The 18,062-nt window shown below is 41.3% G+C and overlaps 1 protein-coding gene across 2 annotated transcripts in view; it reads right to left on the bottom strand.

Annotated features, from left to right (window-relative positions):
• The window catches only part of LOC131139489 (transmembrane protein 266-like), a 43,851-nt gene extending 25,798 nt beyond the window's left edge, over positions 1-18,053 (bottom strand). The window contains exons 1-3 of one of the 2 annotated variants that reach the window (XM_058089156.1): positions 16,538-18,053; positions 15,856-15,967; positions 4,280-4,471 (exon numbers count right to left, since the gene is read on the bottom strand). In XM_058089156.1, coding sequence (XP_057945139.1) covers positions 4,280-4,471; positions 15,856-15,869 — 206 coding nt within the window. In that variant the 5' untranslated portion in view covers positions 15,870-15,967; positions 16,538-18,053. Of the gene's footprint in view, positions 1-4,279; positions 4,472-4,570; positions 4,605-15,855; positions 15,968-16,537 lie in introns of those variants that run through there. The other variant, XM_058089157.1, reaches the window with a different exon arrangement.
• Positions 18,054-18,062: the final 9 nt, after the last annotated feature.

Here is an 18,062-nt window from a genome sequence, read left to right as displayed (position 1 = left end):
CACTTTTCGTCTCACATGACGTTATTCCTCTCAACTACAACTAAATGCATTATGGCCAATTATGCTAATTACATTACGTTATTATGCCAAGCCAACTCCTACGCACCCATCACTGCCACAAATAGACTGCAGTCCTGTGGCAAACACTGCATTGACTTTATACAACTCTCATATTTGTAATATATACATAATGAGTACTGATCCATATGCAAGAATTATAGCAAGCAAAACCAAACCACACGAAACCATGAACAAACCTTCCCCTTTTACCCATTTACCTAAAATGAAGATAAGCACCAGTATTTGTCCTCAAACAAGACTTGAGAAGCCCATCGTGTATACCGCGCTAACCAGCGAGAATGAACACCGCCGTAAAACATGACAATAGAGCACAACCACGGGTGCTTATTATTGTCATTAAAGGAGGCTAACAGCCTTCTGCTGCAGGCTGCTCTAAAGGCATATTGATTGTGTAATCAGCAGACAAGCCCAGGAAGCCCAGCGGTACAGGAATCTACACAATAAACTAGAATTGTGTCCATGAGGTCATCGGGGTGACCGAGACACGCTGATTGCATGCCATTTATTCTAATGAGGTGGATTCATTATGAGTAGGCAGACATTAATAAATAGATAAATATATGTATAATATTCATTCATTCATTCATTTTCTACCGCTTTTTCCTCACAAGGGTCGTGGAGGGTGCTGGAGCCTATCCCAGCTGTCTTTGGGTGAGAGGCGGGGTACACCCTGTACTGGTCGCCAGCCAATCACAGGGCACATATAGACAAACAACCATTCACACTCACATTTAGACAATTTGGAGTCGCCAATTAACCTAGCATGTTTTTGGAATGTGGGAGGAAACCGGAGTACCCGGAGAAAACCCACGCATGCACGGGGAGAACATGCAAACTCCACACAGAGATGGCCGAGGGTGGAATTGAACCCTGGTCTCCTAGCTGTGAGGTCTTCGTGCTAACCACTCGACCACCGTGCCGCCCTATATGTATAATATGTATTTGAATATTCAAATTGTAAGGTGATTTATTGTGAGGGACGACCACAACATGTGTGGCAACTATATCATAAAAAATAATTAATCACGCCTTGAAACAACAAGCATAGAAACAGGAGTTCAGAACCTTCAGAAAGATTAGAAACAATATGTTAGTCTATTGGGGCCACTTTTGTAGAAATGACCAGTCATGTTGCTGTGTGAGGGCGGCACGGCGGTCTAGTGGTTAGCGCGCAGACCTCACAGCTAGGAGACCAGGGTTCAATTCCACACTCGGCCATCTCTGTATGGAGTTTGCATGTTCTCCCCGTGCATTTTCTCCGGGTACTCCGGTTTCCTCCCACATTCCAAAAACATGCTAGGTTAATTGGCGACTCAAAATTGTCCATAGGTATGAATGTGAGTGTGAATGGTTGTTTGTCTATATGTGCCCTGTGATTGGTTGGCGACCAGTCTCACCCAAAGACAGCTGGAATAGGCTCCAGCGACCATCGTGAGGAAAAAGTGGTAGAAAATGAATGAATGAATGTTGCTGTGTGTTTTCGCAACAATGCACACTAAATTAACATAAAGGTTTTCCAATATTGGTGATTATTCCCCAAGTCTGACCCCCCCTCCCTGCCCGACTTTAAAGTGGTGCTTATGTATGAAACATTGCCTTGTAGGTGTTTTACTGTTTGAGCTACAATAGGAAATGCTGCATGCATAATTCAACATTGTACACACATTTGCGTTTCCCTCTAGCATTCCCCAGGACAAGAAAATAGACTAGCACAAACTGAGACAAGGAAGAAAGCACAATCACAGATTACAAAGCATTACAAAGCATGGCACTATGATACATATGGCTGCAAATAAACACACGATTGAGGTTGAATGAGTGTCAGCATTTGCCAACAACGCGGCTGTGAAATGGTCGGTTTCTGGCTCCAAAACGGGCTAAGCGACTTAAATGGCATAGTTGGATTGGTTTCCTTGTAATGTACAGCATGGGTCCGTTGGATCCCGTGCAACAGCTTATGGTGTTTATAAGCATCCTGGTGAGAGCGCATGCTAGCTGGGATGGAGTCACAGGTGCAGGGCACAATGGAAAGACCGGCGCGTAAGCAGGTTGGAAAGCAATCTGTGACTAATCAAAAGGAGAGCTGTGACGTGACCTCGTATCCATATGGCACACATAAAAATAGCAGAGTCACAACATAATAGCGCATTTTACATAAGTCTGTGTGTGTTCCTACAGCCTAATGTTACAAAACTTCAACGTGTACAATAACAATATGATAGAATTTCTTTTAGAGTTTGAACAGAAACCAGAACCGTACCCCAAGTTTCTACTCAACAAGACGGGAGAAATACAGTATGACGTTATCGGTATGCGGAATCAAATTATATGGTAATGGTTTTATTTCATTTGAACATGCATCAGATAACAATTGAATGCATCACATAATCAGTTCACAGTTCCACATGTCCAAAAGGAGTAGGAGGAAGCAAAGCTTATTAAATCCTACCCCTCCCTCTGGTACTTTTACAATCAGTAACTGTTACATTTGTTCACTTCCTGCTTTCCTAATATAGTTGAAGTTTTTTTTTGTTTTTTTATTTTATTTTTTTGTCACGTACCGAAGTACGAGGTGATATGACCATCCAATGACATAATGTGTACCATAGTAAGTGTCAATATAGTGATATATATAGCACATCATGACTGGTTCAAGACTCTTCATCCTTGTATTTAGCAAACATCAACTGCTTGTATTGTTTCTTGAATTGGCTCATCGTTGTGCATTGTTTGAGGGTCTTACTCAATCCATTCCATAGTTTGATTCCACATATTGAAATGAAATTTCAGAAATTATGAAACGGATTGAGCAAAGAACTGAAACAATGCAATCAAATAAGCCATTTCAAGAAACAGTGCATGCAGTGGATGTTTACAAAATACACCAATGTGACCTGTATACATGTTCAAAAAATGACATTTGTCTTTAAAGTTCATTCATTTTCTACCGCTTATCCTCATGAGGGTCGCGGGGGTGCTGGAGCCTATCCCAGCTGTCATCGGGCGAGAGGTGGGGTACACCCTGGACTGGTCGCCAGCCAATCACAGGTCACATATAGACAAACAACCATTCACACTCACATTCATACCTATGGACAATTTGGAGTCGCCAATTAACCTAGCATGTTTTTGGAATGTGGGAGGAAAACGGAGTACCCGGAGAAAACCCACGCATGCACGGGGAGAACATGCAAACTCCACACAGAGATGGCCAAGGGTGGAATTTAACTCGGGTCTCCTAGCTGTGGGACCTGTATGCTATCCACTACTCCACCGTGCAGCCTTGTCTTTTAAAGTTGTTGCAGTTTTTATGTTTTAATGTATTTTTACACTATTATGACAGCTAAATATGCTAAATAAATTTGCCTGCAGCATTTTTACATGATTTTATGATGGTGACAGTTAGGCTCTTGGAAAGCATAATGTGTATTTACATTAAATATTTACATGAAATCACTGAAATAGGCTCCAGCATACCACCTGAGTGAGGACAAGTTGTATAGAAAATGGATGGATGGATTTGTACATGACATCTATTTTGGACTTGTAGCTTCCATGATTGACTGACTGTATTTTGCTTTCTGTACAGTATATCACCGTCAGTCTGATTGATAGTTTGCATGATTCATTGCAGTCTTTGGTTCGAATAGATAGTTGTCAGTTAAGACTCAATAATTAATGTGTATTTGAATACATGAATCATTCATTTTTGGCTGAATTAGTACCTTCATCAGGAGTTTCATCAGGCTGTGTATTTATATAAACACTGTATATATATATATATATATATATATATATATATATATATATATATATATATATGTGTGTGTGTATAAAAAATGCAAGCAAAAATAAATATTTGTAATCTCAAGCATTCTTTTTTTATGTGTTTGACTTCAATCTTTAAGAAAAGTGTCAGTACATGATGGGGGACCAGAATTAACATAATAGAGAACAAGAGTAACTATAAAGAATAACATATTTGAAGTCAGCACAGTAGAAAGGACTTGAAGAGTTTGATGATGGTTTTCTTGAAAGGTGATCTAACATTACCTTACAGGCAAGGATACAATGGTTTTGACGCTGTCAGTGTATTTGTGTCGCAATATTAAACGCTTTCCAAGTACTGCTGCGATCCTTGCCTCAAAATATCACACTTCTAGTGGGTCACTTGAGAGAGTAAATTCTTTGCACTCACCCTTCCCTGGTTTCATCCTCATCCGCATTGGACAGGAGCTGGGAGCCAGCCAGCGAGAGATCCAAAGCTGCGAGGGGAAGATCTCGATAGCCGAAACTCACCAGCTGGACCGGAGGAGCCAAGCACTGGTTCTCATCATCCACCTGCTGGGAGATGACCTCCAAGTCGGACAAAGTTCCAGCCTCCACGTCCCTGGTTGGACAAAAAGACAAGGGAGATGAAAATGATTCGACCTCGAGATGACCAAATGGACTGGAAACAATCTGACAACAAACTAAGTGGTAAACTGACATTTTAATTAACAAATTGATTAACAGCCTGAACAATTGACCCACTGACAACCTGACTGACTCATCGATGAACTGAGGACCTAACTTACAAATTAACTGACCAACTGACAAACTAACTGATGAACTGACAAAGTAACAAGTACTCTAGTTACAATCTAAGAGACACACTACGATCTTAGCAACTGACCAACTAACGAACAAAACAACTAATTGACAAACTCACTAACAAACTGACCAAATAACTAAATAAACTAAATAACTAATTGACAATCTAGTTACTGAAGAACTGACACTTTCACAAACGAATTAATGACTAACTGATCAACTAACTAACTAACTAACCAAAGAGCAATCAAATACTGACCCAATGACAAACGGATCGATTAACCGATGGACGGACTAGATGGCTGGATGGACAAACGGATGGACGGATAGATAGTTGGATGGACGGATGGAGGGACAGATAGATTGATGGACGGACAGATACATAGGTTGATGGACAAATGGATGGATGGACAGACAGATAGAGGGATGGACGACTAGATAGATAGATAGATGGATGGATGGACTGGATGGACGGACTAGATGGATGGACAGACAGACAGTTGGATGGACGGATGGACGGACAGATAGATTGATGGACAAACGGATGGACAGACAGATAGATGGATGGACGGACTAGATCGATAGATGGATGGACTGGATGGACGGACTAGATGGATGGACAGACAGATAGATGGATGGACGAACGAATGGACGGACAGATAGTTGGATGGATGGATGGACGGACAGATAGATTGATGGACGGATGGACGGACAGATAGTTGGATGGATGGATGGACGGACAGATAGATTGATGGACGGATGGACGGACAGATAGATTGATGGATGGACAGATAGATTGATGGACGGACAGAGAGATCTATCAATCTATCGATCGACAGACTTCCTTTATTGTCATTGCACAAAAACACAGTAGTGAAATTGCCAACAAAATGTCGTTGCCTGGCTCCCGTATTATGCCAGAGACTAAAATGACAAATAATAATAATAATAATAAAGAGAATAAATAGATGACACTGAATATAAACAACATGATGTACAGCGTAAACAGTAAATTGCACATATAATTTAAATAATTTCAATTTTTTAAATAACACAAACGCAAACACTGAACAACTGACTAAATAACTGATAAACTAACTGATGGTTTGAAGGAGTGACAAATTCAACAATGGACCAATAGAAAACTACAATCACAATAACAAACATATTGTTACGGCTCTGAGTAGATTGTTCAGGTGCCTAATGACGTGTCCAATGAGCGTACATGAAAGACACCGCCAAGACAAAGCGAGCAATGTCTTGCTAGCACAAAAGGCAGTGCAGATGAAAAAGACTTTAATTATTCAGCCGGGCAACATGAAGAACACATTCTTATTCACTGCGGTGTCCTCGGGGCATCAACACAGGGTCACTGAGGGTCTCGCACACAACACCCACTCTGCACCGTCCGTGAAACAAGTGAACGCTCACACAGTTTAGCACCACCAGAGAAGACGGCGGTCCGACGTTGCCTCGCTCGGAGGGACCGTAATAACTGGGGCGTGTCTTGCTGGAAGTGCAGCACTCGCATACATTTGTGACCACTACTTTAAAGCACTGGAATACACATTACTGTCCTGTAGGAAGTATTAGCACTGTTAGATGGCAATAAAAAAAATAGCTACAATGATATATTTATTTTTAATTGATTTAATTTATCATACAGAGGATCTTTGATGGCCGGTCTTTCAAAACAGTGATAAGCAGCGACCCAAATTGTCGCACGGCGGTTGAGTGGTTAGTGCGCAGGCCTCACAGCTAGGAAATCCGAGTTAAATTCCACACTCGGCTATCTCTGTGTGGAGTTTGCATGTTCTCCCCGTGCATGCGTGGGTTTTCTCCGAGTACTCCGGTTTCCTCCCATATTCCAAAAACATGCTAGGTTAATTGGCGACTCCAAATTGTCCATAGGTATGAATGTGAGTGTGAATGGTTGTTTGGCTATATGTGCCCTGTGATTGGCTGGCGACCAATCCAAAGAAGTTTGGGATGGTTCAAAACGCTTGGTTTCAGAGGGCGTTGCAAAACTGTTCCTTTGTGATGTCACAGAGGGTTGGACTTCCTTATGGAGACCCACCAGTTGAGAACCGCTGGGGTAGAACATGTTATGGTTATGTTCTAAAATGTGTGTTTTAAGCCAATATATTTAAATAGCTTGTTTTCATTAAACATGCCACAGCTAGGAGACCCAAGTTCGATTCCACACAAGTGAAATTTAAAATTATACAACAATATATTGCAATATACTAATTATATTTCAGGCTGCACGGCCATTGAGTGGTTAGCACGCAGGCCTCACAGCTTGTCGACCCAAGTTCAATTCCACCCCGGGCCATTTCTGTGTGGAGTTTGCATGTTCTCCCTGTGCATGCGTGGGTTTTCTCCGGGTACTCCGGTTTCCTCCCACATTCCAAAAACATGCTAGGTTAATTGGTGACTCCAAATTGTCCATAGGTATGAATGTGAGTGTGAATGGTTGTTTGTCTATATGTGCCCTGTGATATCTACAATCAATGTAACAAAATAGACGGTATTCTTGATTCATGACCTAATCAACTATGATTCCTATCCTTAAGAGTGTATTCTACAGATCTAGAGATCTATCTAGAGTACACAAGAATGATCTTTTGCAGCACGGATACATGCATTGCGGATCCATCTCATACATATACACACACCACCATACATACCATAATAGGCAAACACCCTTGTAGGCCAAGCAGCCCACAAGCCCCACTCATGAAGCTGGGCCGCCTCAGTCGAGCACGGAGGTGGAACAAAAGCAGAGCGCGGCCGCAGACTGACTCTGTGTGTCTCTACGCTTGAGTGTGTGTGTGTGTGTAAGTGTATGCATGTGTTTGTGTGTGTATATTTTTAGACCAGAGCAGATGCTGGTGTATCAAGTCTGTCATGACGTCATTGCCTCTCCCTTTGTCAGATGATTGGATCCCCACTCGCCTTTAAACGTCAAAGGAAGTCAGGCGAGGGGCGGGGGACTAAAGATGGAGAGAGGGGGTATGTCAGGGGTTATGCAACAAGCTCAGGGGGGGACAACAAACACACAAAAAAAGACAGGGAGAGCTGTGAGCAGTAAAAGAGGGCAAATTGTGCCGAAACAGAAAGGAAGGATTGCTGCATGTGAGAAGTGGAGGTAATAAATGAACAGGAGGGAGGGACAGATTGGAAAGAGGAAAGATGGATGGCAGAGGAGCGGTGATGATGAGGAGCCATAAAGATTCACATTCTGTTGAAGTCAGCCTTTTAAAGATTTCCTTGGGCCTTGAATGTGACAAACATATTTTAGATTCTATAATTACATATATATTATTAAATACAGTATAGGAAAAATAGAATTTATGTAAACAGTTCTCCCATTTGCAGTACATTTTCTCCAATCCATTATTTTCTCCCCATCTTTCCTCTTTTCCGAGGAGGGATTCAAATTGTCATGACAGTGTGCACTGAGTGACCTGAAACATTCAGAAGAGAGACACGCCAATCTGACAGACAGACAGACGCACCTTTAGGAAAGGACACACACATGCAGGACTGACATGCGTACACGCGCAAGCAGGGTATTAAAACATGTGCAGCAATAATAAAAGGTTTTATATTGAAAACAAAAGGATGCCGACTCTTCAAGGTCATCACAGTCACTAAGTGTTTAGTAGTGAGACAGCCTGCTTTTGTAACATTCATTCATTCATTTTCTGCCGCTTACCCTCACGAGGGTCACAGGGGGTGCTGGAGCCTATTCCAGTCGTCTTTGGGCGAGAGGTCGCCAGCCAATCACAGGGCACATATAGACAAACAACCATTCACACTCACATTCATACCTATGGACAATTTGGAGTCACCAATTAACCTAGCATGTTTTTAGAATGTGGGAGGAAACCGGAGTACCTGGAGAAAACCCACACATGCACGGGGAGAATGTGCAAACTCCACACAGAGATGGTGGAATTGAACTCGGGTCTCCGAGTTGTGAGGCCTGCGTGCTAACCACTCAACGTCCGTGCAGCCTGAAATATAATTAGTATATTGCAATATATTGTCGTATAATTTTAAATTTCACTTGTGTGGAATCAAACTTGGGTCTCCTAGCTGTGACATATTTGATGAAAACACACTATTTAAATATATTGGCCTAAAACACACATTTTAGAACATAACCATAACATGTTCTACCCCAGTAGTTCTCAACTGGTGGGTCTCCAAAAGGAAGTCCAACCCTCTGTGACATCACAAAGGAACAGTTTTGCAACGCCCTCTGAAACAAAGCGTTTTGAACCATCTCAAACTTCTTTCAGGGCTCACTTACAAATACACAAATACTCATTAAAATGAAACTTTGGCATCATTTAACATGAGAACACAACATTCTAAGTACATTAACTGGTCAGAAAAGTTGTCCCCTTTAATGATTTTTTAAAAATGACCGCAGCACGGCGGTCGAGTGGTTAGCACGCACACCTCACAGCTAGGAGGACCAGGGTTCGATTCCACCCTCGGCTATCTCTGTGTGGAGTTTGCATGTTCTCCCCGTGCATGCGTGGGTTTTCTCCAGGTGCTCCGGTTTCCTCCCACATTCCAAAAACATGCTAGGTTAATTGGCGACTCCAAATTGTCCATAGGTATGAATGTGAGTGTGAATGGTTGTTTGTCTATATGTGCTGGCGACCAGTCAAGGGTGTACCCTGCCTCTCGCCCGAAGACAGCTGGGATAGGCTCCAGCACCCCCGCGACTCTTGTGAGGAAAAAGCGGTAGAAAATTAATGAATGAATGAATGAATAAAAATCTGCTGGCAGGTAACTCTCCAATAAATAAAAATATGGACATAGCATACAGAAGCATTGAAAAGGGATGTGAGGGGCCACATGTAGGTCTGTATACTATATTAGAAGGTATTATTATAATATTTTTATTATTAGTATTTTTCACCTGTTTGTTTTGTATTTTTTATTATTTCTAGCATGTATCGTAGTTGTTTTTTTTGTTATTCTATGGATTGTATGTGTCTCCTTAATAGACTTTAAAGTGTTGCATAATTGAATGAAGGTAAATGTCTTGCTGGAAGAAAAGAGCAGACTTAATTGGGATGGTGAAGGTGCTATGATATTAAATGTGTCTGGAGAAAAGCTTCACATTTAGGAACAATGAAACAATAATTCAAACCAACATTGACCATGAGGGAACAAATTAAAGAGACAATATGAACTTAACCTTGCATAGCGCTGTTATCACAGTGTTTGGCACTGTTACACATACACACACACACACACACACATCATGACCTTTCTGAGACCCCCTGACGTTCTCCTCCAAAAAGGAGGCTGGTAATTGCTAGACATTATTACATGTACACACTAACAAGCTTGCCCACGACCACAGTAACACACACGCACATAGGCAGGAAAAAAAAAAAAAAGTGATATTCAGGGGAGTCGAATCCCCCCGGGGAAGGCAGATAAAATTAAATAGCGGACTGTAATATTGAGCGCCAGGTAGGAAAGGTCATTACGAGAGACAAAAGTTCCTCCAGGGATTTCACCAACCAAAAACAGAAGGTCATGGAAGTAACTGCGAGGCACAGACGCTGAAAAATATTCTTCATATATGGCGAGCGGAAGTGGCTTGGAAGTGGCATGCTCGTGACCTCACGACCTCTTTGCAAATAAATCAGCATAGCGGAGCCCGGAATTAGGCTTATGCAAGAAGTGCACATAAATGCATCACAGGATTTGATAAAAGTCTGAGAGGACTTTATGCATGAAGACATTTTGTTTGTGTTTAACCAAAATTTAACTTAATTTCCATATTGTGCTCTTAAAATTTGAGGTTCGACTGCACTTTTAAATATAAAATCTACATGCAAGTATTATTTCAGCTTTTCAGATTATGCCTGTGTAATGTAATATTGCCATTAAACTAAAGAAAGTAAACTACGCTGCTGCTACTTTGGAATCAATCTGACTTCAGAGTACCTTGAGGTGAACTCTAATATATTGTTTAAACTTTTATTGGACACTGTTCATGAATCATGAATCCCCACCCTCCTACTCTCAGCAATATAAAACTAAGATCTACTATGCGATGAAAATCATGACAATAAAGACTGTAAAGTTGGGCTGCTGAACGAGGCACATCAGGTAGATGGCAGTAAATGGCTGATGGGGGGTAGGGTGAGGGAAAGTTGCCACAGAGGCAGCCTAAATTAACAACACGGCTGTGAAGTTTGCAATGGTAGTGGTTTCAGTGAATTTAAACATGCTTAACAAAGGACATCACATTTTTTTTACACTTGCACAATTAAACATGTCTGAAAAGAAGCAGGGGCGGCACGGCGGTCGAGTGGTTAGCGCGCAGACCTCACAGCTAGGAGACCAGGGTTCAATTCCACCCTCGGCCATCTCTGTGTGGAGTTTGCATGTTCTCCCCGTGCATGCGTGGGTTTTCTCCGGGTACTCCGGTTTCCTCCCACATTCCAAAAACATGCTAGGTTAATTGGCGACTCCAAATTGTCCATAGGTATGAATGTGAGTGTGAATGGTTGTTTGTCTATATGTGCCCTGTGATTGGCTGGCCACCAGTCCAGGGTGTACCCCGCCTCTCGCCCGAAGACAGCTGGGATAGGCTCCAGCACCCTCGCGACCCTCGTGAGGAAAAGCGGTAGAAAATGAATGAATGAAAAGAAGCAGGTAGAAGCATACCTTATTTAATCCCTTCTCTGTGTCCCAGCAATTACTTCACTTTCTGTGTTTATCATGTACCAGATTAGCATCTGACAGTAATACGTGAGTACAGGATACATAATAAAGAATACCGCAATGAAATACAGTACAACCTTGGTTATGGTAGAAAATTTCTGTCGAGATTTTGCGTACATTTTCTGGTTACAACATAATATGGCACAAGTCAACTGTGTTCTTAACGTATTTTTATCTCAAATCATCTTTGTTAGAAGCCTATTAGCTTACTAATACATGGAAGATCTGTCGCTCGTCTATAATCAGTCATCAGAGCTAGTTCTGTAGGAACTGTAGTTCTTTGCTAACTAATACAGTTACACCTCAAGGCTCAATGGTAACACATTTTATTGACGATTGTAGTTTTACATTTAAGGTTGCTTTTTACCTTTATTGAAGATGTGATTGTTCCCAAAGACATGATGTAATAGCGAAATCATTACGGATACCGCCTTCATGTTTTCTTATTTCTTGAATTCAATACGGTTTCTCACATATATCAAAATGTTGGGAGTTGGAACTTTCATTGGCTCTGCTTTGGGTGATTTTGCAGCCGTGATGAAAAGAAAAGCAGATACTTCAGGTGAGAAACACTATTGAATTCAAGAAACAACTCATGGCAAAACGGGAATGTTCATTTCATTGGTAAATATGTATTCATGTGCATTTGATTTGTTTACTGCATGTGAAGAAATAATTGTAAAACTGTACAAAAAATATTTTGTGTTCATATTTTTGGCTTTCTGGAACAAATTCCTTGGATTAAGTTATTTCTTATGGGAAAAATGTATTCTGTTAGAGTATGTTTTGGTTAGAGTCTAACCTTCAGGAATGGATGAATGACGTCAACCAAGGTTCCACTGTAATTAAAGTTCATGGGTTTCTGTGGTGATGGGGGTTAAAGGTCATTTCCCACCACTAATATAAACCTATGGAAATTGGGGAAAAGTTGGCGGTGGCTGCAGAATCATATACGCAGTAATATGGATTACACGTCCGAAAGTGAAGATGAGGCAGAAGACGATGTGCCTGCTGAACCTCGGGGACTTTATTGGCAAGCAAATTACAGTGTAGTGAAAGAGCAAAAGCAGCAGAAAACAAATAAAGGCTCACCTTGCTTGTCTTAGCGTTTGTGTCAATATTCAGCCCATCTATCTCCTCTCTAACATCTTTCTGTTGTTATTACCTGGTTAGAGCCGAGACAATAACAGCACTTACATTGTGGCAATCATCGGGATGCTACTCTGGCTTGTAATAAGGAACATAGTTGCTCTGTTGTTGCCATAGCGACCCCCCTGGACCACCTACTGAGTCAGCCGGAACACTTCACATGTTGTGTTAGCACTAGTCCTAATGCTACTATTCAAAGTTGTGTGCGGCGTGTGTAGAGTTTTTTTTTTTTTTTTACCAGGTGAAGCCCTTTATTCGGCAATACGCCACATTTGGGAAGTGGATGTTCCAAATAGAGTCTGAGGTCTGAGTTCCATGTCACCAAAGGGAAAGGAAGGGGGGAAAAATATCTCCGCTATGGCCAAACAACTACTCTGAATTGTTTAATAAACAAATAATGACATGCAGTTCCCTTCCAGTCCTGTAGGTGCAATTAACAAGAGCATAGCAATATGTTTTATAACAACAAACATGTTATAGTTATGTGCTCGGAGCCGGCGACACACTAATCGCCAAGGTGGTGACTCCAGGAGAGGCGCATAGTGACCCCACTCTATACTTGTGACTGCTGAGGTGGGGGGGACCTCTTGGCAGCAACCGTGGAAGAAGAAATGCTTTCATTTAGCAATGAAAATGGCCAAGTTTGAAACACTGGGCTGGACATAACATGGGAAGGAGAGGGAAGCCGTTCCCAGATGGAAAATACATGAAAGAATCGTTCAAAAATATATCCGAGCATCTATTCTCCGAATTGAAAAAAATAAACAGGAAATGATTCAGAAAATGAAAGAATGCAAAGACAGTAAAGGACAGTTCTTGATGACAATTCAGCACAGGCGTAAACTCTACTTAGCAAACAATATTCATGCAGAATTGCGAACTCACATTGCTCTGTTTGTTGAATTTTGTTGTAACTGGTAACATTTTAAAAAAAATTACAATTCATTCCGATTTATAAGCTGTGTAATGCTTTTTTTTTTTACTGAAAGAAGAGGCGAAATGGCTCTTCTGATGCTAAAGGTTCCTGACACAGAAAACAAGTTATCCTCCCATTCCTTGTGGAAGTGGTAAGTTGTTGACTTCTTACTTTGTCCTTCTTGCCATACCAGTTTGAAACACTTAAATTTAGAATTGCAGGCTAAATACAGGGCTCTAATAAACAATCATATTTACCAACTAAAAATGGTTTCCACAATGTAGATTTTCCATTTATTTCAACAGGTAGTTTAGACAATTTAACTCTGCCTGTTCTGAATAAAGTGTGTGTATATGTTTCTGTGTGTATATGGGAAGTCCACATGTCGGGAAAGGGTTGGGAAATTTCAAATTTCTCCCGCCTTGTGTTGGATAAATACTTTATACGTAACACTGTGGAATGCCCTGTTACCGGGCAAAGGTGGATAAATGTCAGATCAGCGGTTACGGCAAGGATCTTTGCAGCTTTTGAGTGGCCTATAAAATGCCCTGTAGTGGAAAGCCTGGGGGGGGGGGGATCTTGCTATTTTAGTGCCTGCCAGACACATTAGCTCATTAATAACATTGAGATTAAACTATGACAAAGTTGTGGAGCAGACAAAGGAATGGAACCAACTGACCTTTACAGTTTGGACCTTAGAGCAGTGGTTCTCAATTATTTTCTCTCATGCCCCCATCGGACAGAAATGCTTTCACACCACCCCCCGATTTGAAAAACTATTGAGAAACTGATAATATCTACATCTGCACTGTGCAGACGGAACTCCAAACCTGAACCAGGGAAATGTACCAAAATGGAGAGCAATGTGTTCAAGAGTCAAACTACATATAGAGTACGAGAAATGTATGCAGGTTTGCATTGAAGGGGACCTATTATGCTCATTTTTAAGCCCTTTGTATTGAGTTGTGGACTCCTATAGAGCAGCTACACACAATAACCAGCGCAGAAAGCTTTCTAGTTCTTGCAGAATCTGCACCTATTCAGCTGTATTTCTTTGGATTTTGTGGTTCCAGCAAAAATGGTCTGTTTTAATGTATTCAATCCACGGCACGCCTACAGGCACGTATAGAAAGAGTTCAGGTTTGTGCTGCTAGCTGTATAGGAGTTGATCAACGGTATGAGAGTTGATAATAATTCATTCTGCTGTAACGTAACGTTGTAGACGCATAGTTTGCCAGCGAGTCCAGCTGCATACTGGTCTAGTAAACAGTCCAGTATGAAATGCCGTTAAAATTAAATTAAAATGCATTTCTCTAACTGGTAGGGAATCAGGAACTATAACCACTTTTGCCTGATGGTGGCGTCTTTAGGAATTGTAAACAAATGTGGCTTACCCTTTTCGAGAAATTGCTAGCAAATAAACAGCGGAGCAGCGCTTGGGGGAGGGCAGAGAAGTAATATATAAGGAAGTCTGCCCCTCTGTGATGTCACAAAGGTCAGTTTTACAAAGCCATTTTGAAACTAAGCGTTTTGAGCCATCCCAAACGTCTTTAAGGGCTCACTTCCAAATGCGCAAACCTCATTATCTGAAACTTTGGCATCGTTTAACACAAGAATACAACATTCTAACTACATTTATAGGTCAAAAAAGTGGAAAAAGCAGTATTAAAGGTGCCCTTTAATACTGAAAGTCCACCCTGCCTCTCACCCACCCTCTCAGACAACAAAAGACTGACTAAGACTAATAAACCAGGATGAACAAAGCACAGGACTTTGTGTAGCTTTTTTGCTCAGGACATTGTCACAGTATCAAGTAATAATATGGCATTAGCTCCGGTATCATTAATTAGCCTAACACGCGTGCTTCTAGGCTACAGGAGGAAACCAGAGTACTTGAAGTACACCCACGCAAGCCCAGGGAAAGCATGCTTACTCCATATATAGATCCGAGATGGGTCACTGCACTGGTTTTATACAATATATTTCATGCCATATTTTCATCTGGATGTCACATGTTAATAGATTGTGTTTGTTAGATAAGATGTGCTTCTTCCTACTCCTTTTCGGATATGATGCATGACACGGTTAAGCCATAACCAAGTTGCAACAAATTTAAGGCTGACTCAGCTTTTGGTTAGTGTTGCCTTCATAGGTCAACCTCATGATCCGAGTTTGTTTAGCATTCAGAACCAGGACACAGGTCACAGTAATGAACAAAGGTGGTGATTGTGGGTGGAAATCAGTGAAGACAAGACAAAAAGTGTAATGTTACTAGTGTTTGTGTGTGTGTGTGTGTGTGTGTGTGTGTGTGTGTGTGTGTGTGTGTGTGTGTGTGTGTATAAACTTACCCAGCATTAGCCATGTTTTCAGGTGAGAGGGTGGAGAGATGTGTGTGTGTGCTTATCACCAGATTGCTGAAGTTCGCCTTTTCACCACAAAGACACTGCTTTCATGTTGAACCTATGGGAGAACCAGTTACTGTAACTTCGGTCGTGCACATCACTCATAGTTAGGTGCACTTGAACACATCTTATTAGATCCAACGCAATACAAAATCAGTTTTGCAAAGATAATGCTCACTACAGGTTACAGCCTAACAACCTTATTGTGGTTTGCAGTGGTGCATCACACTTGGAGCTGCTTCTAATATTTTGATTACCCCATTTAGCTCTTTAGAAAAGCAAACTATGAGAAACATATGTCGGTATGGTGAAGCGCTAATGTACAAACGTCAATCAAAATCGAGTATCATTTTCATATCATAACGTTGCATTTTTTTCTGATACACAAATACAGTAAAATAGGTTGTTGTTTATATTCATATACACGACGGTAACACGTCTAAACTGAGGCGTTAAGAACACACACACGACTAAAAGTTGAATTTCGATAATGCTGACACAAAACTTTTGATGGCTACACGTTTCGAAAATATTCTATCACTTCCTGGTTGCAAATCTCTACAGAATTGACAAAAACGAGTGTTCTAAATTAAAAAAAAAACATAGAAGAAAAAGTGCTATTACGTACCTGCGTGGGACTCACATGGCTGTGGGTTGAGTAGCCACGGTGTGATCGCTCCCCCGGTGCTGGAAGAGACATTAAACACGACACGCATCGTGGCCCGGCATAGTAGTAGTGGAAGTAGTGGTGCTCCTGGTCCGATTCGGTACCACCGGAGCCATGAGATGACGCCGAGGCTCGGCGGAGGGTTTCCCCGGCGAGCTCAGCGGGGCTCCCGCCGAGGAGGAGGTGGAAAAAGCGGAGGAGCTGTCCCGGTCCTGAAACTAGCCAGCGCTGGGTAATCCAGTGCTCGCTATACCACGGCAACAAATGTGGCGGAATTGTCACTCTAACGCCATAAAAATTTACACAGCTGCCGATAATTCGAGTGACATTTGCATCGCTGCGGTCACGACATGTAAAAAAAAACAAAAAAAAACGTGTATTCGGCACGGCTGTGTATTTAAAGCGTTGGACTAGCTTCAATTAACAGTCGATTTCAGGCCAAAGAGGAACAATTTGTTTTATTAGCTTTGCCGCCGCTAGGTTGCCCCTCTCCGTGTCAGGAGCGTTTTTATGGTTTCCAAAAATAAAAGATACTATAGGAGTAGGGATTGCCTTCACAGCAATTGGCTTAAGCGGCTGTCACTCATCGGGATTAGCCAGCCGATGGTTAGTGAGCACATCAATCACTGTGATGCTTCCTCCCACTGATGCCGAGGATGTTAGTGGAAGAAGCTTGCTACAAAACACACTCAATTATATCGACTGTACACTTTCAAAGCCAAGCATCATTGTATTTGTTTTTTTGTTTTTTTTTAGCTCTTCATTTACTTAAGGGACAATTTTGAAACAGATATTGGCACATTCTGTAGAAAAGTGCATCCACACCAAAGTTAACTACCAAAAAATTAAACTCCAGAAAATTAGCAAACTAATACTTAGGTGTCCAAATTGCAGTGCAGGGGCCGTATCTTGTTTTTTTTATTGGCCCGCTGCATATTCTAAAAATAACAATGAAGACGGCGCACATCAGAACATTAGGAATGGCAGGGGTGTCCATACTTTATCCACCATGGATTGCGTACAGAAAAAATGAGGGGGTTGTGGGAAAAGTTTGGACACCCCAATCTCATGAGAACCAATACACGAGCTGCCTTTAAAAAAAAAAAAAAGATAACAATGCTTGGTTTGATCCAAAAATAGATGAAATGAGAACATCTTTCACTTTTCCATCAAACCTCAGCAATACAAGAATGTTAAGAGTGAACAGCTCTTGCATTGGATCGCAACAATTGCACCAAAAGTACAGTAAAGAATAATCATTTTAAAGTAAAAAAATATTCAAAGTGACAAAAGACAGGCATTGATTTCAATTTTAACATGACAAACAGACATACTTAATTAGGTAAATTGCAGCTTTATCGGACTAGGATCATAGCGAGATAGAAGGCAGTTATACAAGACAGAAAGTGGCTTCATGAGAAACCTATGCACCAAAAAACAGAGAGGTTTATCTATTATTATTATTATTATTTCCTCACCAGAATTA

Source organism: Doryrhamphus excisus, chromosome 12 (genome assembly GCF_030265055.1).
Source record: "Doryrhamphus excisus isolate RoL2022-K1 chromosome 12, RoL_Dexc_1.0, whole genome shotgun sequence".
In the NCBI taxonomy this organism is placed as follows: Eukaryota; Metazoa; Chordata; class Actinopteri; order Syngnathiformes; family Syngnathidae; genus Doryrhamphus; species Doryrhamphus excisus.
This window is presented reverse-complemented; position numbering and strand designations above follow the sequence as displayed.